This window comes from Lonchura striata, chromosome Z (genome assembly GCF_046129695.1).
Source record: "Lonchura striata isolate bLonStr1 chromosome Z, bLonStr1.mat, whole genome shotgun sequence".
NCBI lineage: Eukaryota > Metazoa > Chordata > Aves > Passeriformes > Estrildidae > Lonchura > Lonchura striata.
Genome location: NC_134642.1, coordinates 64,721,070 through 64,740,978, shown reverse-complemented (window position 1 = coordinate 64,740,978; position 19,909 = coordinate 64,721,070). Strand labels below are relative to the sequence as shown.

Below are 19,909 nucleotides of genomic sequence, written 5' to 3'. Positions count from 1 at the left end.
TGGTGAAGTAACCAGGAGATGCTCTGTTCCAGCTCTTGCTTTCAGCATGACTGGCAATAAAACCTCTAAACCCCCCAGAGCCCTGGAGTGTTCCCTTGCGTGTCACGCTGTGCCTAAGCTGGTCAGTGCCTTCCAAGCTGTGCGCTGCGGACGGGCTCTCCCGTTCACGGCTTTGCGCTGCTTCCGAGCGGCCCAAGGCTCTCCCCCTTGCCAGAGTGGCCCTGGCCTGCCCCACACACCTTCCCCGACAGCTGCCCCACACCGCCCCACCTGCCTGGCTGAGATGTTCCCCACCGTGCCCTTGTGTCCCTCCGTGCCAGCTGCCCCTCACGCTGGGTCAGGATGAGGGACCTGGCCTGGCTGTCCCCCGTTTCCTGGCGGTCACTTGGTGCTGAGGAGTAAAGGAGGGTCGAAAGGGCACGTCTTCCTTACGCTTCCCTCTCTTGAACCTCTGGGGCACCAAAGCGCCCTGCTCAAGGGGGCCTGAGGGCCTACACTGGGCTTTCCATGCTACCGTGTCATTCCTCCTTCTCCAAAGCCCTACAATTTGCTGGTTGATGTGAGCGGACTTGGAAATGGGGAAAATGAGATGCTTTCCAATGGAGGCAATCCTTCTGGGTAACTACTGCAGTGTTTCAGCAAGAGAATTTGAAGATAGTGCTGGGCCTTGCATCAATTGCATTGATTTTGAAATGCCACCCTCAGCTTCTGAAGTGTGAGGAGCCCAGGGTAAAGCTCCTTGAAAGACTGGACTGTGCTGTCCACCAGCAGAGGACTTGCGGGTGCGGAGTCACCAGGAAAGCAAGTCTGGCATCCTTGTTCTACAGGTGAACCGAGTTGATTTCCAGAGGAGTTGCGTGCACTTTTCCGCCCTCTCACGCAGTAATTTCTTTCTGCTTTCAAGCTGGCTCCTGGGTCTAGCTGAAGATTTTAACAGAGAGGGGAATGACTACAACTCATTTTCATTGGCATGTGGCTGTGCAAGTGTCCGCCAGGAATCTTACAGGGAGCATGGAGCCTGGGCAAACATCTGTGAGACTGCGGCTTTGGCCTGTTCCAAAGGGCCCTTCCTTGGGCTCGACATCTGCAGGGCGTTGCAGAGCAGTGGGCTGCAGGCTGCTGCCAGAGCTCCAACACAACACAACTGTGGCAGCCCAGGAACCACTGCAGAGCTCCTGTGGTTGTTCTGAGGCTTTCAGTGGCCAGAGAAAGAGCAAGCAGGACAAGAGGAGCTTTGTGTCAAGAGCTAAGCCAGCATCTCCCTGCCACAAAAGGGAGGCCGTGCAGCAAACAGAGTGGGAGAAAAAATCAGCATGCACCGGTGTGCTCAAGAAGCATCTGCACGCTGCAATACTCCTGGAAATTTATTTTCTTTGCTTCTTTTTCCCCCTACATGTCATGGAAGAAGCTGGCTTTTCAGAACCAACTAAGATGCCAGGGAGAAGAAGCACACTTGCTTTCTGTTCTCGCGTGCAGGCTGGGCCGCCGTGTCTTCTGAGTTGCCCTGGGACGCCTTGAGCTCTGGCTTATGGACTGGAAGGACATGTTCTGCTGCTTCACGACTGAGCAGAACTTCCCAGGCTTTTCTTTTGCGTCATCTGTACAGAAGGTTTGGTTGCTGGGCACAACAAACCCAGAGCAGCTGCTATTGTGAGGTCAAGGGAGCGGTGCCACGTCACAGTGCCGCGTCACAGCACAGCGATGTCCCCGTGAGCCCGAGGCCTGGTTGTCCAGAGCAGCTTTTCCGCTCGCTCCCTGCAGGAGGATCCTTGCGACCAAGGAGTTCTCAGCAGACGGCCTGCACCCCGAGAGGAGTCTTGCTTTACCCCTTGGGTGGCATTCAGTGTGCGAAGCAGCAGAGCACGGCCAAAATGTTTGGGCAGGTCTGTGCCGCGGTTTGCACCATCTTTACCGTTGCTTATTCTGGATATTACCTGACCCACCTGACTCGTAAGTAAAGGTTTATCCTGGGGCTGGCGTCCCCTGGCTTTTGCTTCGCTCTGCTCTATATGCCGCGGTAGTGACCGAGTTGATCAGGGAACAAAACTGCCGTTAGGATGCCACCAGTTTGGTAAATCTCCTGCCAGCAGCATCAGCTAAGAAGGGGGTATCTGTACTGGGTGGTAGGTGCAGAGCGTTTGCAATGTAATTTGCAGCCTGCAGCGCTTGCCTTCCCTCCCCGGGACAGCGCGTGGCAGTGGAGTGTGTCATTTCCTCAGCTTGCTGCTTCAACCAAGACAACCTGGAAATTGTAGACTCTGAGGGGAGATGCTCAGAAGTACTTCTCAAAACCCTGTGGCTCTCTCCAGGAGTGAAGGAAAGCCCCTTTTGCTCCAAATGCTGCCATTTAGAGGCCTTGGCTGTGTTCCTTGACCCTTTCTAGGCTGCGCCAAGGTAGCCATTCTCCTGGCGATGCAGCACAAACTCCAGTCCAGGTAGGGTTTGCTGCTGAAGGCAGGAGCTGTTCTGGGGCCGCTGCAGCGGAGAGCTGCCACAGCAAAGGGGCCCTTTGTGGAAGCTTTGCTGTTGTATTGTCTTCCAGCAATTGATGGGAATGGCTTGTGCATGCAATTAAAAAAACGATCTATAAAATACTGGGAAGAGAAGAGGAAAAACTGCTTGAGCTGTTGCATTTCCTTGGCCGTGTTTCTGTTTCTTTCCTGGCAAAAGAGGCCCAAACGTAGACAGCGCCTACTCTAGTGTCCTTGTTTGTTCTCTCGCTTGCTGTGGGAAAGGGCTCTTGCTCCTGGAGGCATGTTGGGAAAGGGAAATGCTCTCCGTTGGGAATGACTTGTGCTGTGGGAGCCCCCAGCAAAAGGCACTTTTCTAAGGGCCTCTGGTTCCTTTTCCCTTGCTCCCTGCAGGTCACCTCACACGTGGATGGAGAAAAGCCTGTGCTTTGGTGAGTGGCAAAGGAACCCCTGACGTTGCTGGCGTGTTAGAACTGTGCAGCAAGCTGTGAGCTTGGCCTGTTGCAGTAGAGTGTAGAGTGCCAGTGTGGGAGGCTGAAGGAAAGGCCAGCTGCCTGGTGGCAGCAGCAGTAGCAAAGGGAGCGCTGGCTCCTTCCTTATTTTCCCATCAAGAGCCTTTCAAGAGGTGAAAAGCAAATGTGACAGCTCCAAGGTGTCTTGCTGCTTCTAGCCAGCATGGAAGATCAAATGCACAGCAAGAGGCAGTAGCACCTCATGCAGCCATCTTCCTAGGGCTTTCATGACTCAGAATGCCACTTGTATCCAAGTCTATGATTTGCCCTTATTCTGGGTGCTTTCCCAGCGCAGTAGAAAGCAGCTGCTGCAAGGGTTGGCTGTTCCCAGTCTCTCTCACTTCTGTCTGTCTGCAGGGCTCAGCCGCAGGGTCAGCGCCTCGTCTGGCTGGCACTGTTACAGAGGGAGAGGCTGAAGAGGAGCAAAACAGCATCAAGCTTCCAGCTGCTGTCCCTCCACAGGCTGAACTTGCAGAGCCAGTAAGTGGCATCTGAGCCTGGCACTGCCTTGGGTGCAGGGCCAAGCTTCAAGCCAGGCCTTCAAGCCCAGCCCTTGTTGCTTGCGGCTGAAGATGCTGGGGGCTGTGTGCCTGCCATGACCTAGTGCTGCTTCAGCCAAGCCAGGGAGCCCTGGCCAATGGGTCCTGAACTTTGACACTTGAGCATCACTTTGCTGGGATGCTGAGAGGGCTCGAGAATGCCTCTTGGCATCAGACAAGAGGCAGCATTCAATGATTCCCAGCGTAGAAATGAGCCCCTTGTGCCCCCTGGCGATGCGGGCCGCCTGTGGCCAGCGGACAGAGAGGTCCAAAGACTCAGCTGACAGCCTTGCAGGATATTTGGGAAACACTGGCCCCTGGAAGGGACAAGCCACACTCCATGGACTACTTAGGTTCAGGCATGATGTAGACTGCGCTTCACTTGCACATGGTCAGAGCAGGGTTTGGTGAGGAGAATCCTAGAGGGCTCTGCATTGTAAAGGGCGGGTGGGGCTCAGCAGGGCTGGAATGCAGCCCCGAAGGGCTGCCCCCTAATGCCTGTAATACAGAGGGGAAATCGGTGAAAGGGATCAGAGAAGGGACACGCTCTGGGCTTCTGCTCAGACAGTTGCATGCCAGCTCCAGGGTGATTTCATTGCCCAGGAAAACACAGGAGGAGGAAGAACCGCAACAAGGCTCTGGAGCCCTGCTCTGATCTCTCTGCGGATCTTTGCAAGCCCATCAATGGCTAGTTCCACTTGTCGTGCAGAAAGGCCAGCACGATGGAGCATGGAAGTGGCCATGAGGGGCTGTATCGAAGTAGCCTTAGTGGTTTTCCCATTGCCTTTGGGAAGGGGACGTCCGAAAGCCCCCAGCTGAGGAGGCCTGGCGGTGGCCGACAGCATCTTCCGAAGGCCTTGCTTTTGCCGTGTGCTCTCCGGGGCATCTGTGCCAGCCGCCCTTCTGACGGGCAATCCTTTCTGGTCCCAGCTCAAGACAGGCTCTGCCATTCAACGTGCCGCTGGACCGGCATCGCCTTCAGCGGCCAGCTGTCCCCCAGCTGCCGGCACTTCATCCAGCAGCCCAGCCCAGCAGCCCGAGATGAGAGAGGAGCAGGGCCTGAAGACACTGAGTACGTCTGCCGTGTTTCTTGTCTGCCAGAGCAGTGCGTTGTCTGCCTGTCTCGGTGCAGGCTGCGCCAGAAGTTCCTCCTCGGTCTCAGAGGCGCTGAAGCCTCTCTGCAGAAGCTGTTGTTGTGCTTTGAGGCAGCGAGGGAGCGCTCGGGGTGTTCCTGCTGCCTCTGGGGGCACCTGGGCCTGGCTTGGCTCTGCCTGGGCTGCCTTTTGTGGCACGTCGCGAGTGACTGGCCCCTGGGAGCTCTCAAGCTCCTGACAGTGGGCATGCATTTTGGATTGTGTGGGCAGCAAGGCCTCCGGTTGAAAGTGAGCTCCTGGCACTGCTTTTGTCTCTCTCAGGGAGCATTGTGAGTTTGGGCGAGCCAATGAAGAAATACAGGGCATTTGAAGAACTTGGACGAGGGTAAGTGTGACGCCTGCTCCATAGAACAAACCGTGGGCCGGGTCTTCAGCTTGTGCAATATCCAGCGTGAAGTCAGGCCAGTTCCAAACGCGGTCAGCCTCGGGCTTTGCCTCCTGTCACCTCTCAGGACGGCTCAGTCAGAGCAGTCAGGAAGCATCAGCAAAGACAACTTGATGCAAGCGACGCCTTGCTTGCAGCAGTGAGGAGCAGGACCTGGAAGATCTCCTGGCCCTGTGTCTGTATGGCCTCCAAGGGCACCTTGCCACTCAAGAGCTGTCTGAGGACAGTTCTTGAAGGCAGTGTTTTCCAAGTTAGTCTTCTCCAGATGTAAGCCCACTTGCACACTTGTGCGCAAAGCCACACAGAGATCGAGCCCCCCTTGCACTGGAATGGAACCAAGTGGGCGTGTGCCTTGGAGATTTGCACGGGTCCTTGGTCTCCATGAGGGAGCTCCGTGTTCCCTGTCCGGCATGGCAGAGGGCTGGTGGGCTGCCGTGCTGCCGGCTGAAGAGACGCTGCAGGCAGGCGTTTTCTAAGGAGTCCAGGCAGCCTAGGGAGATCTCCTGCCTAGGCTTGCTTTCACTGCCAGGGCTATAAAGGGCTTTTTCTGCTGCCCTTTTCTTTCTAGGGGCTTTGGAGCTGTTTATAAAGCCCTCGACACCAGCACAGGACAACAGGTAAAGTGTCAATACCCGCGGCAGTTTCTCCCTAAGCTCTGCTGTCTGGCAACAGGGCAGTTTGGCACAGCTCGCTGTGTCATGGCACGAGCGCTCGCTCCGTGTTCCTTGAGTCTCGTGCAGGGAGCGACTTCTCAAGTTAATGGTGGCCAATGTCTTTGTAGGTGGCCATCAAGATAATGTCTCTTCAGGAGAAGATGTCTGAGGAGCTGGCTGTCAATGAAATCTTGGTGATGAGGGACAGCAGGAATCCCAATATTGTCAGCTACTTAGACAGGTTGGGGTATTCTCACGTCTATGTAGCTTTAGACATCTGCATGTGCACGGGAGGAGTTTGCAGCTGGCTTTCAGTAATCTCTTCTGGCATGTGTAGCTTGGAGAGCAGTTGCAAAAGCCTGGGTCAGGCCCTCGGGTGCCTGAGCCGTGCCCATTCCTCTCTCTCCATGCCGTGGTTTCCTTCTTTCAGCTACCTGGTGGATGCGGAGCTCTGGCTGGTGATGGAGTTCATGGACGGCGGCACGTTGTTCGATGTGCTCAGGGCAGTGTACCTGGAGGAAGGACAGATAGGCGCCGTCTGTCGGGAGGTGAGGCGTCCCGCTTGTGCTTCCCCTGGCCTGCCCAGGATGGTTCTTGTCAGCTGGTGGTTAAGGAGAGCAGAGATTTCTTGGCCCCGGCTTTCTTTTGGCGCTGCTCTCACGACACAGAGCAGAAGAAAGAGCATTAATCTGAAGGGAACTGCCTGCTGGAGTCCCCGCACGCCTTAGGCTCTGTTCTTGCACTCTTCCATGCTGTCCGTCCTCTGGCGCTCGTGCACACTCACTTGTTTCATTTCCTGGCTTGCTCCTCTCAGCTTTGCCTCTGAATGTTTGTCTGGAGCCTGTCCGTCTGTCCGACATTCCTTGACATTCTAAGCCCGCATGCGGGTGGCAGAATTTCAAGCCGAGGGCAAAGGAGATGTCCTCAGCTTCAAAGCACGGCATTGCAGCCCAGATGGCGAGGGATTCTGAAACAGGTCTAATGTGCTGCTTCCTCCTCTGCTGCCACAGGGCTTGCAATGAAATTGTTGCCATGCTGCTTGCCAGCCAAAGGTCACGTGCTTGGTACCAATGGCAGGATGGACTCGTGCAAGCTCAGATGCCTTCGCTTTGAAATATCCAAAGCACTTCTAAGAGCGTTGAAGCAGCAAGCTCTTGCTCTTGACAGCGCCGTGCTAGTGCTCCCTCCTTCACAATTCCCTGAGAAAGCTGTCAACCTCTTGGAGCCCTTTTCTTTCTTCTGGGATTAAATCAGATGCTGAATGTTAACTTTCCTTCCCTCCTTTCTCTCTCAGTGCCTGCAAGGACTGCATTTCCTTCATTCCCGCCAAGTCATCCACAGGGACATCAAAAGCGGCAACGTTCTCGTGGGCATGGACGGATCTGTCAAGCTGGGTGAGTATCGCCCCTGCTCAGGGGCAGCCTTCCCCGCGTGTGCTGTGGGGCTGCTTTTTGGTGACTGCCACTTCCCCAGAAGCGCTGCTCAGCCAGCGCGTGAATCGTGAGGGTGTTTCTGAAATGGCCAATGCCCTATTTCCCTGGCTCCAGCCACGGGGAAGGCGAGCTCAGCTGCCTTTTCAGCTAGACTGGGCATGGCCTTGGCAGGCTTGGAGTGGGCCATCCTTTAGGCCGGTTTGCCAGCGGTGGCTGGCTTTGACAGGCTTTGTTTTTCTCCTCAGCTGACTTTGGCCTCTGCGCTCAGCTCAGCCCTGAGCACAGCAAGCGCAGCTCCAGAGTGGGCACTCCCAGCTGGATGGCCCCGGAAGTGGTGAGAGGAGAAGCCTACGGCCCCAAAGTGGACATCTGGTCCCTGGGGATCATGGGGCTGGAAATGGTGGAAGGGGAAGCTCCTTACGAGAGGATGGCCCGTGTCAGGGTAAGGTGCAGCTTAGAAAAGGGGCTCTGTGTGGAGAGAGCTGTTGTGGCTAGGAAAGGAGCAGCTAGAGTGTCCTCTTCCATCCATGTGTTGTAGGTTTTTGAACTGATAGAAACGAACGGGCCCCCGAAACTGCAGAACCCCAGGCACCACTCGGCTCTCCTGCGCGACTTTCTGCGCTGCTGCCTGCAGGCAGACGAGGACAGGCGCTGGTCTGCCCAGGAACTCCTGCAGGTGAGAAAAAGCAAAGGGGCAAAAAGCCCTGCCAGCTGAGGACACCTGCATCCAGGGATCAAGAGGAGTGTGGGCTGCGTGGGTGAGGCAGCTTCCAGGAGAGGAAGGCCCACGGGGAATGTGCTGCCCTCGGTCCTCTTGGTGTGTCTTTTGGGCAGCCAAGGAGTCCTGCTTGGGCCCGTGAGGATGTGCTCGTGGAAAGTAACGGGGGTTCCCTTCTTTTTGGTTTTTCTTCTGGGCAGCATCCGTTTGTGACCTCAGGCGAGCCAGCCTCCAGCCTGGCTGCTCTGGTCACCTCAGCCAAGCAAGTGCTGGAAGACTGGAGAGGAGACGCTTGCGCCTGAGGAGGCCCTTGTGCCGTGCCAGCTCCGAGCAGGGGCAAGGGGATGTGTTGTGTTTGGGCAGAGATTCAGCCATCCCCTGACTTTTTAATAAGGGGCTGTGCTGTAGATAGGAAATGTAATGGTTCCGGAATTTTCTTAGTTTAGCTAGGTTCAACTTAAACCGTTGTTGGGGTTTTTTTTTCATGAAAAGATTAACTTTTAAAACTTAAGGAAATTCAGGCAGAGAATTCAAAGGACTGTAGAATCTAGATAGCTTAGATAGTAGAGGATAGTTTAGCTTAGAATATAGTCTTGTTAATTTAGGTAAGTTCTGAGCTCTCTTTTAAGTAGAAAAGAATGAATTGTCACAATCAGAATTAAGCTGTGAGAGGAAAAGCTGTGATGCAGCAGAAGTGCACTGTGCAGGCGCTACAAGCTGTCAGCCTGATCAGGCCAGCTGCCGGGCAGAATGATAAAGATGCCGAAGTAGTGAGGGGACACTTTGTTTCAGCCAGAGTGGCAATAAAACTCTGACATAGGCCGAGCGTTGGAAGACTCCCTTCCTTGCCATGCTCTAGCTAAGCTGGACAGTCCCTTGCAGAGGCCCAGAGATCACGCTGAGGTAAGCAGCTTTGCTTACCGCAAGTGGGGAAAGCAAGTGCAGGAAAACTGGCGTGCAGACGCCTGCGCCTGAGGAGGCCCTCGTGCCCTTCCAGCTCAGGGGAGGGAAACGGGGATGGATCGTGCATAGGCAGAGCTTCAGCCATCCCCTGAGTTTTACGAGGAGCTCTGCTGTAGATAGGAAATGTAATGTTTTGAGGTTTTCTGAGCTTAGCTGTCTTTAGTTAGGACTAGAGACCATAGAAGGCTTCATTCATGAAGCATTGTTTAGAAAAGAGTAGAGTAGTGTTGATGTAGGGAAGCTCAGAATTATCCCTTAAGGAGAAATGAATGAATTGTCATCAGAAGAATTGAGCTATCCAAGAAGAATGTGGGATTGAGCAGATCTGGAGCAGGCATGTCCCACGAGTTGTCTGCCTGAACTGGCCACCTGGAGGAGGCCACCTGGAGGACAGATTGAGGAAGATGAAGATGGTGAAGTAACCAGGAGATGCTCTGTTCCAGCTCTTGCTTTCAGCATGACTGGCAATAAAACCTCTAAACCCCCCAGAGCCCTGGAGTGTTCCCTTGCGTGTCACGCTGTGCCTAAGCTGGTCAGTGCCTTCCAAGCTGTGCGCTGCGGACGGGCTCTCCCGTTCACGGCTTTGCGCTGCTTCCGAGCGGCCCAAGGCTCTCCCCCTTGCCAGAGTGGCCCTGGCCTGCCCCACACACCTTCCCCGACAGCTGCCCCACACCGCCCCACCTGCCTGGCTGAGATGTTCCCCACCGTGCCCTTGTGTCCCTCCGTGCCAGCTGCCCCTCACGCTGGGTCAGGATGAGGGACCTGGCCTGGCTGTCCCCCGTTTCCTGGCGGTCACTTGGTGCTGAGGAGTAAAGGAGGGTCGAAAGGGCACGTCTTCCTTACGCTTCCCTCTCTTGAACCTCTGGGGCACCAAAGCGCCCTGCTCAAGGGGGCCTGAGGGCCTACACTGGGCTTTCCATGCTACCGTGTCATTCCTCCTTCTCCAAAGCCCTACAATTTGCTGGTTGATGTGAGCGGACTTGGAAATGGGGAAAATGAGATGCTTTCCAATGGAGGCAATCCTTCTGGGTAACTACTGCAGTGTTTCAGCAAGAGAATTTGAAGATAGTGCTGGGCCTTGCATCAATTGCATTGATTTTGAAATGCCACCCTCAGCTTCTGAAGTGTGAGGAGCCCAGGGTAAAGCTCCTTGAAAGACTGGACTGTGCTGTCCACCAGCAGAGGACTTGCGGGTGCGGAGTCACCAGGAAAGCAAGTCTGGCATCCTTGTTCTACAGGTGAACCGAGTTGATTTCCAGAGGAGTTGCGTTCACTTTTCCGCCCTCTCACGCAGTAATTTCTTTCTGCTTTCAAGCTGGCTCCTGGGTCTAGCTGAAGATTTTAACAGAGAGGGGAATGACTACAACTCATTTTCATTGGCATGTGGCTGTGCAAGTGTCCGCCAGGAATCTTACAGGGAGCATGGAGCCTGGGCAAACATCTGTGAGACTGCGGCTTTGGCCTGTTCCAAAGGGCCCTTCCTTGGGCTCGACATCTGCAGGGCGTTGCAGAGCAGTGGGCTGCAGGCTGCTGCCAGAGCTCCAACACAACACAACTGTGGCAGCCCAGGAACCACTGCAGAGCTCCTGTGGTTGTTCTGAGGCTTTCAGTGGCCAGAGAAAGAGCAAGCAGGACAAGAGGAGCTTTGTGTCAAGAGCTAAGCCAGCATCTCCCTGCCACAAAAGGGAGGCCGTGCAGCAAACAGAGTGGGAGAAAAAATCAGCATGCACCGGTGTGCTCAAGAAGCATCTGCACGCTGCAATACTCCTGGAAATTTATTTTCTTTGCTTCTTTTTCCCCCTACATGTCATGGAAGAAGCTGGCTTTTCAGAACCAACTAAGATGCCAGGGAGAAGAAGCACACTTGCTTTCTGTTCTCGCGTGCAGGCTGGGCCGCCGTGTCTTCTGAGTTGCCCTGGGACGCCTTGAGCTCTGGCTTATGGACTGGAAGGACATGTTCTGCTGCTTCACGACTGAGCAGAACTTCCCAGGCTTTTCTTTTGCGTCATCTGTACAGAAGGTTTGGTTGCTGGGCACAACAAACCCAGAGCAGCTGCTATTGTGAGGTCAAGGGAGCGGTGCCACGTCACAGTGCCGCGTCACAGCACAGCGATGTCCCCGTGAGCCCGAGGCCTGGTTGTCCAGAGCAGCTTTTCCGCTCGCTCCCTGCAGGAGGATCCTTGCGACCAAGGAGTTCTCAGCAGACGGCCTGCACCCCGAGAGGAGTCTTGCTTTACCCCTTGGGTGGCATTCAGTGTGCGAAGCAGCAGAGCACGGCCAAAATGTTCGGGCAGGTCTGTGCCGCGGTTTGCACCATCTTTACCGTTGCTTATTCTGGATATTACCTGACCCACCTGACTCGTAAGTAAAGGTTTATCCTGGGGCTGGCGTCCCCTGGCTTTTGCTTCGCTCTGCTCTATATGCCGCGGTAGTGACCGAGTTGATCAGGGAACAAAACTGCCGTTAGGATGCCACCAGTTTGGTAAATCTCCTGCCAGCAGCATCAGCTAAGAAGGGGGTATCTGTACTGGGTGGTAGGTGCAGAGCGTTTGCAATGTAATTTGCAGCCTGCAGCGCTTGCCTTCCCTCCCCGGGACAGCGCGTGGCAGTGGAGTGTGTCATTTCCTCAGCTTGCTGCTTCAACCAAGACAACCTGGAAATTGTAGACTCTGAGGGGAGATGCTCAGAAGTACTTCTCAAAACCCTGTGGCTCTCTCCAGGAGTGAAGGAAAGCCCCTTTTGCTCCAAATGCTGCCATTTAGAGGCCTTGGCTGTGTTCCTTGACCCTTTCTAGGCTGCGCCAAGGTAGCCATTCTCCTGGCGATGCAGCACAAACTCCAGTCCAGGTAGGGTTTGCTGCTGAAGGCAGGAGCTGTTCTGGGGCCGCTGCAGCGGAGAGCTGCCACAGCAAAGGGGCCCTTTGTGGAAGCTTTGCTGTTGTATTGTCTTCCAGCAATTGATGGGAATGGCTTGTGCATGCAATTAAAAAAACGATCTATAAAATACTGGGAAGAGAAGAGGAAAAACTGCTTGAGCTGTTGCATTTCCTTGGCCGTGTTTCTGTTTCTTTCCTGGCAAAAGAGGCCCAAACGTAGACAGCGCCTACTCTAGTGTCCTTGTTTGTTCTCTCGCTTGCTGTGGGAAAGGGCTCTTGCTCCTGGAGGCATGTTGGGAAAGGGAAATGCTCTCCGTTGGGAATGACTTGTGCTGTGGGAGCCCCCAGCAAAAGGCACTTTTCTAAGGGCCTCTGGTTCCTTTTCCCTTGCTCCCTGCAGGTCACCTCACACGTGGATGGAGAAAAGCCTGTGCTTTGGTGAGTGGCAAAGGAACCCCTGACGTTGCTGGCGTGTTAGAACTGTGCAGCAAGCTGTGAGCTTGGCCTGTTGCAGTAGAGTGTAGAGTGCCAGTGTGGGAGGCTGAAGGAAAGGCCAGCTGCCTGGTGGCAGCAGCAGTAGCAAAGGGAGCGCTGGCTCCTTCCTTATTTTCCCATCAAGAGCCTTTCAAGAGGTGAAAAGCAAATGTGACAGCTCCAAGGTGTCTTGCTGCTTCTAGCCAGCATGGAAGATCAAATGCACAGCAAGAGGCAGTAGCACCTCATGCAGCCATCTTCCTAGGGCTTTCATGACTCAGAATGCCACTTGTATCCAAGTCTATGATTTGCCCTTATTCTGGGTGCTTTCCCAGCGCAGTAGAAAGCAGCTGCTGCAAGGGTTGGCTGTTCCCAGTCTCTCTCACTTCTGTCTGTCTGCAGGGCTCAGCCGCAGGGTCAGCGCCTCGTCTGGCTGGCACTGTTACAGAGGGAGAGGCTGAAGAGGAGCAAAACAGCATCAAGCTTCCAGCTGCTGTCCCTCCACAGGCTGAACTTGCAGAGCCAGTAAGTGGCATCTGAGCCTGGCACTGCCTTGGGTGCAGGGCCAAGCTTCAAGCCAGGCCTTCAAGCCCAGCCCTTGTTGCTTGCGGCTGAAGATGCTGGGGGCTGTGTGCCTGCCATGACCTAGTGCTGCTTCAGCCAAGCCAGGGAGCCCTGGCCAATGGGTCCTGAACTTTGACACTTGAGCATCACTTTGCTGGGATGCTGAGAGGGCTCGAGAATGCCTCTTGGCATCAGACAAGAGGCAGCATTCAATGATTCCCAGCGTAGAAATGAGCCCCTTGTGCCCCCTGGCGATGCGGGCCGCCTGTGGCCAGCGGACAGAGAGGTCCAAAGACTCAGCTGACAGCCTTGCAGGATATTTGGGAAACACTGGCCCCTGGAAGGGACAAGCCACACTCCATGGACTACTTAGGTTCAGGCATGATGTAGACTGCGCTTCACTTGCACATGGTCAGAGCAGGGTTTGGTGAGGAGAATCCTAGAGGGCTCTGCATTGTAAAGGGCGGGTGGGGCTCAGCAGGGCTGGAATGCAGCCCCGAAGGGCCGCCCCCTAATGCCTGTAATACAGAGGGGAAATCGGTGAAAGGGATCAGAGAAGGGACACGCTCTGGGCTTCTGCTCAGACAGTTGCATGCCAGCTCCAGGGTGATTTCATTGCCCAGGAAAACACAGGAGGAGGAAGAACCGCAACAAGGCTCTGGAGCCCTGCTCTGATCTCTCTGCGGATCTTTGCAAGCCCATCAATGGCTAGTTCCACTTGTCGTGCAGAAAGGCCAGCACGATGGAGCATGGAAGTGGCCATGAGGGGCTGTATCGAAGTAGCCTTAGTGGTTTTCCCATTGCCTTTGGGAAGGGGACGTCCGAAAGCCCCCAGCTGAGGAGGCCTGGCGGTGGCCGACAGCATCTTCCGAAGGCCTTGCTTTTGCCGTGTGCTCTCCGGGGCATCTGTGCCAGCCGCCCTTCTGACGGGCAATCCTTTCTGGTCCCAGCTCAAGACAGGCTCTGCCATTCAACGTGCCGCTGGACCGGCATCGCCTTCAGCGGCCAGCTGTCCCCCAGCTGCCGGCACTTCATCCAGCAGCCCAGCCCAGCAGCCCGAGATGAGAGAGGAGCAGGGCCTGAAGACACTGAGTACGTCTGCCGTGTTTCTTGTCTGCCAGAGCAGTGCGTTGTCTGCCTGTCTCGGTGCAGGCTGCGCCAGAAGTTCCTCCTCGGTCTCAGAGGCGCTGAAGCCTCTCTGCAGAAGCTGTTGTTGTGCTTTGAGGCAGCGAGGGAGCGCTCGGGGTGTTCCTGCTGCCTCTGGGGGCACCTGGGCCTGGCTTGGCTCTGCCTGGGCTGCCTTTTGTGGCACGTCGCGAGTGACTGGCCCCTGGGAGCTCTCAAGCTCCTGACAGTGGGCATGCATTTTGGATTGTGTGGGCAGCAAGGCCTCCGGTTGAAAGTGAGCTCCTGGCACTGCTTTTGTCTCTCTCAGGGAGCATTGTGAGTTTGGGCGAGCCAATGAAGAAATACAGGGCATTTGAAGAACTTGGACGAGGGTAAGTGTGACGCCTGCTCCATAGAACAAACCGTGGGCCGGGTCTTCAGCTTGTGCAATATCCAGCGTGAAGTCAGGCCAGTTCCAAACGCGGTCAGCCTCGGGCTTTGCCTCCTGTCACCTCTCAGGACGGCTCAGTCAGAGCAGTCAGGAAGCATCAGCAAAGACAACTTGATGCAAGCGACGCCTTGCTTGCAGCAGTGAGGAGCAGGACCTGGAAGATCTCCTGGCCCTGTGTCTGTATGGCCTCCAAGGGCACCTTGCCACTCAAGAGCTGTCTGAGGACAGTTCTTGAAGGCAGTGTTTTCCAAGTTAGTCTTCTCCAGATGTAAGCCCACTTGCACACTTGTGCGCAAAGCCACACAGAGATCGAGCCCCCCTTGCACTGGAATGGAACCAAGTGGGCGTGTGCCTTGGAGATTTGCACGGGTCCTTGGTCTCCATGAGGGAGCTCCGTGTTCCCTGTCCGGCATGGCAGAGGGCTGGTGGGCTGCCGTGCTGCCGGCTGAAGAGACGCTGCAGGCAGGCGTTTTCTAAGGAGTCCAGGCAGCCTAGGGAGATCTCCTGCCTAGGCTTGCTTTCACTGCCAGGGCTATAAAGGGCTTTTTCTGCTGCCCTTTTCTTTCTAGGGGCTTTGGAGCTGTTTATAAAGCCCTCGACACCAGCACAGGACAACAGGTAAAGTGTCAATACCCGCGGCAGTTTCTCCCTAAGCTCTGCTGTCTGGCAACAGGGCAGTTTGGCACAGCTCGCTGTGTCATGGCACGAGCGCTCGCTCCGTGTTCCTTGAGTCTCGTGCAGGGAGCGACTTCTCAAGTTAATGGTGGCCAATGTCTTTGTAGGTGGCCATCAAGATAATGTCTCTTCAGGAGAAGATGTCTGAGGAGCTGGCTGTCAATGAAATCTTGGTGATGAGGGACAGCAGGAATCCCAATATTGTCAGCTACTTAGACAGGTTGGGGTATTCTCACGTCTATGTAGCTTTAGACATCTGCATGTGCACGGGAGGAGTTTGCAGCTGGCTTTCAGTAATCTCTTCTGGCATGTGTAGCTTGGAGAGCAGTTGCAAAAGCCTGGGTCAGGCCCTCGGGTGCCTGAGCCGTGCCCATTCCTCTCTCTCCATGCCGTGGTTTCCTTCTTTCAGCTACCTGGTGGATGCGGAGCTCTGGCTGGTGATGGAGTTCATGGACGGCGGCACGTTGTTCGATGTGCTCAGGGCAGTGTACCTGGAGGAAGGACAGATAGGCGCCGTCTGTCGGGAGGTGAGACGTCCCGCTTGTGCTTCCCCTGGCCTGCCCAGGATGGTTCTTGTCAGCTGGTGGTTAAGGAGAGCAGAGATTTCTTGGCCCCGGCTTTCTTTTGGCGCTGCTCTCACGACACAGAGCAGAAGAAAGAGCATTAATCTGAAGGGAACTGCCTGCTGGAGTCCCCGCACGCCTTAGGCTCTGTTCTTGCACTCTTCCATGCTGTCCGTCCTCTGGAGCTTGTGCACACTCACTTGTTTCATTTCCTGGCTTGCTCCTCTCAGCTTTGCCTCTGAATGTTTGTCTGGAGCCTGTCCGTCTGTCTGACATTCCTTGACATTCTAAGCCCGCATGCGGGTGGCAGAATTTCAAGCCGAGGGCAAAGGAGATGTCCTCAGCTTCAAAGCACGGCATTGCAGCCCAGATGGCGAGGGATTCTGAAACAGGTCTAATGTGCTGCTTCCTCCTCTGCTGCCACAGGGCTTGCAATGAAATCGTTGCCATGCTGCTTGCCAGCCAAAGGTCACGTGCTTGGTACCAATGGCAGGATGGACTCGTGCAAGCTCAGATGCCTTCGCTTTGAAATATCCAAAGCACTTCTAAGAGTGTTGAAGCAGCAAGCTCTTGCTCTTGACAGCGCTGTGCTAGTGCTCCCTCCTTCACAATTCCCTGAGAAAGCAGTCAACCTCTTGGAGCCCTTTCCTTTCTTCTGGGATCAAATCAGATGCTGAATGTTAACTTTCCTTCCCTCCTTTCTCTCTCAGTGCCTGCAAGGACTGCATTTCCTTCATTCCCGCCAAGTCATCCACAGGGACATCAAAAGCGGCAACGTTCTCGTGGGCATGGACGGATCTGTCAAGCTGGGTGGGTATCGCCCCTGCTCAGGGGCAGCCTTCCCCGCGTGTGCTGTGGGGCTGCTTTTTGGTGACTGCCACTTCCCCAGAAGCGCTGCTCAGCCAGCACGTGAATCGTGAGGGTGTTTCTGAAATGGCCAATGCCCTATTTCCCTGGCTCCAGCCACGGGGAAGGCGAGCTCAGCTGCCTTTTCAGCTAGACTGGGCATGGCCTTGGCAGGCTTGGAGTGGGCCATCCTTTAGGCCGGTTTGCCAGCGGTGGCTGGCTTTGACAGGCTTTGTTTTTCTCCTCAGCTGACTTTGGCCTCTGCGCTCAGCTCAGCCCTGAGTGCAGCAAGTGCAGCTCCAGAGTGGGCACTCCCAGCTGGATGGCCCCGGAAGTGGTGAGAGGAGAAGCCTACGGCCCCAAAGTGGACATCTGGTCCCTGGGGATCATGGGGCTGGAAATGGTGGAAGGGGAAGCTCCTTACGAGAGGATGGCCCGTGTCAGGGTAAGGTGCAGCTTAGAAAAGGGGCTCTGTGTGGAGAGAGCTGTTGTGGCTAGGAAAGGAGCAGCTAGAGTGTCCTCTTCCATCCATGTGTTGTAGGTTTTTGAACTGATAGAAACGAACGGGCCCCCGAAACTGCAGAACCCCAGGCACCACTCGGCTCTCCTGCGCGACTTTCTGCGCTGCTGCCTGCAGGCAGACGAGGACAGGCGCTGGTCTGCCCAGGAACTCCTGCAGGTGAGAAAAAGCAAAGGGGCAAAAAGCCCTGCCAGCTGAGGACACCTGCATCCAGGGATCAAGAGGAGTGTGGGCTGCGTGGGTGAGGCAGCTTCCAGGAGAGGAAGGCCCACGGGGAATGTGCTGCCCTCGGTCCTCTTGGTGTGTCTTTTGGGCAGCCAAGGAGTCCTGCTTGGGCCCGTGAGGATGTGCTCATGGAAAGTAACGGGGGTTCCCTTCTTTTTGGTTTTTCTTCCGGGCAGCATCCGTTTGTGACCTCAGGCGAGCCAGCCTCCAGCCTGGCTGCTCTGGTCACCTCAGCCAAGCAAGTGCTGGAAGACTGGAGAGGAGATGCTTGCGCCTGAGGAGGCCCTTGTGCCGTGCCAGCTCCGAGCAGGGGCAAGGGGATGTGTTGTGTTTGGGCAGAGATTCAGCCATCCCCTGACTTTTTAATAAGGGGCTGTGCTGTAGATAGGAAATGTAATGGTTCCGGAATTTTCTTAGTTTAGCTAGGTTCAACTTAAACCGTTGTTGGGGTTTTTTTTTCATGAAAAGATTAACTTTTAAAACTTAAGGAAATTCAGGCAGAGAATTCAAAGGACTGTAGAATCTAGATAGCTTAGATAGTAGAGGATAGTTTAGCTTAGAATATAGTCTTGTTAATTTAGGTAAGTTCTGAGCTCTCTTTTAAGTAGAAAAGAATGAATTGTCACAATCAGAATTAAGCTGTGAGAGGAAAAGCTGTGATGCAGCAGAAGTGCACTGTGCAGGCGCTACAAGCTGTCAGCCTGATCAGGCCAGCTGCCGGGCAGAATGATAAAGATGCCGAAGTAGTGAGGGGACACTTTGTTTCAGCCAGAGTGGCAATAAAACTCTGACATAGGCCGAGCGAGTGTTGGAAGACTCCCTTCCTTGCCATGCTCTAGCTAAGCTGGACAGTCCCTTGCAGAGGCCCAGAGATCATGCTGAGGTAAGCAGCTTTGCTCACCGCAAGTGGGGAAAGCAAGTGCAGGAAAACTGGCGTGCAGACGCCTGCGCCTGAGGAGGCCCTCGTGCCCTGCCAGCTCAGGGGAGGGAAACGGGGATGGATCGTGCATAGGCAGAGCTTCAGCCATCCCCTGAGTTTTACGAGGAGCTCTGCTGTAGATAGGAAATGTAATGTTTTGAGGTTTTCTGAGCTTAGCTGTCTTTAGTTAGGACTAGAGACCATAGAAGGCTTCATTCATGAAGCATTGTTTAGAAAAGAGTAGAGTAGTGTTGATGTAGGGAAGCTCAGAATTATCCCTTAAGGAGAAATGAATGAATTGTCATCAGAAGAATTGAGCTATCCAAGAAGAATGTGGGATTGAGCAGATCTGGAGCAGGCATGTCCCACGAGTTGTCTGCCTGAACTGGCCACCTGGAGGAGGCCACCTGGAGGACAGATTGAGGAAGATGAAGATGGTGAAGTAACCAGGAGATGCTCTGTTCCAGCTCTTGCTTTCAGCATGACTGGCAATAAAACCTCTAAACCCCCCAGAGCCCTGGAGTGTTCCCTTGCGTGTCACGCTGTGCCTAAGCTGGTCAGTGCCTTCCAAGCTGTGCGCTGCGGACGGGCTCTCCCGTTCACGGCTTTGCGCTGCTTCCGAGCGGCCCAAGGCTCTCCCCCTTGCCAGAGTGGCCCTGGTCTGCCCCACACACCTTCCCCGACAGCTGTCCCACACCGCCCCACCTGACTGGCAGAGTGTGGGAACTCATAATATCTCTCAGACATTTTTAGAGATTCTAGGCCATGGTCAGATGCAGTCTGGACCCCGGCAGGCAGCTGGATTTAGCTGTGATTTCGAGTTTGAACCATGGAATGAATTACGAACTTTGAAGGTGGAACAAGCAGTCACAAAATGCTAGATAGTATAGTAAATGCAGTCACAAAGTAGAGAGAAAAATTTTTTGGTAGTGTACAGGGGGGTTGTAGTGCATGTACAGGGGGTTTTTTTCTTTGTACATGGGAGTCAGAAGTTCTAAGATGGAGGAAAGTGGGCTGAACCCATCCTTCTTCTTTCTTCTTCCTTACCTCCATGTTCTTGGTGATGTTGGCACTCACAGATTGGTTTAGAATAGAGAAACACTTGGCAACGTAGGTAATAGGTATTTGGGAATAATTGTAAACATGTTATACGTAATATGTCTTATAAAAGATAGCAGCAGCCCTGGGTGGGGGGAGAGGAGAAGAAGACACCAGACAGTGAGGGTGTCAGGAGTGTGTGCCTCTCTGCCTGGGCCGCTGACCAAAGGGCCGCAGCTCGAGGACCTCATCTGTTAGATAACTAGCAATAAATCATCTTGAGAACGAACAAGAAGAGGCTGCAGAGTTTTTCTTTGGGAACACGGGTTGGAGGAGAAGCTTTACCACTACACGAGACCCCAGACCAAATCTGGGGTTCTCACATCTGGCTTCCCTGGGTGGGCACCAGCAAGAAGACTGAAAAGAAACATCAAACAACATCCAGCCTGCATCAGCGGAGAAGAAAAATAAAAAGAAGGGCAGAGCACACACTCGCCGTAAATTCCAAGAAGAGAGGGAGCGGACAGCTCGAGATAAGAACCTGACCTTCACCGAAACAACTCGCCTCGGGGACTTTCCAGGGAGGAGACGACCCAGAAGCGTGCCTGGGATCTCTCACCTGTGACCTGCTGGACGGTAATCAGTGCCATCTCCGGACTGACCTCGGGCCAACACAGCTTTTGGTGAGAACGGTCAAAATTAAGAACATGGGGGGGGGAATTCTCCCAAGAGGAAAAAGAAATAGTATCTGCCTTCCAGGGCATCATCTCTGCCCATCCGGTGGAGATTGCTCAAAAGGAGCTGAAAGATTTATTATTATGGGT

General features: G+C 54.5%; 2 protein-coding genes across 2 annotated transcripts; both read left to right on the top strand.

Moving 5' to 3' along the window:
- The first annotated feature begins 342 nt into the window (after positions 1-342).
- LOC144248335 (serine/threonine-protein kinase PAK 3-like) lies at positions 343-8,167 on the top strand. Its single transcript, XM_077790418.1, has 15 exons — positions 343-388; positions 769-882; positions 1,762-1,950; positions 2,384-2,435; positions 2,865-2,902; positions 3,341-3,354; positions 4,453-4,594; positions 4,938-5,001; positions 5,630-5,678; positions 5,843-5,955; positions 6,145-6,262; positions 7,009-7,108; positions 7,393-7,589; positions 7,686-7,823; positions 8,066-8,167. Exons 1-15 carry the CDS (start codon positions 343-345, stop codon positions 8,165-8,167), a joined length of 1,476 nt encoding a protein of 491 aa, XP_077646544.1.
- Positions 8,168-9,581: 1,414 nt separating this feature from the next.
- LOC144248334 (serine/threonine-protein kinase PAK 3-like) lies at positions 9,582-17,406 on the top strand. The gene is made up of 15 exons (XM_077790417.1): positions 9,582-9,627; positions 10,008-10,121; positions 11,001-11,189; positions 11,623-11,674; positions 12,104-12,141; positions 12,580-12,593; positions 13,692-13,833; positions 14,177-14,240; positions 14,869-14,917; positions 15,082-15,194; positions 15,384-15,501; positions 16,248-16,347; positions 16,632-16,828; positions 16,925-17,062; positions 17,305-17,406. Exons 1-15 carry the CDS (start codon positions 9,582-9,584, stop codon positions 17,404-17,406), a joined length of 1,476 nt encoding a protein of 491 aa, XP_077646543.1.
- Positions 17,407-19,909: the final 2,503 nt, after the last annotated feature.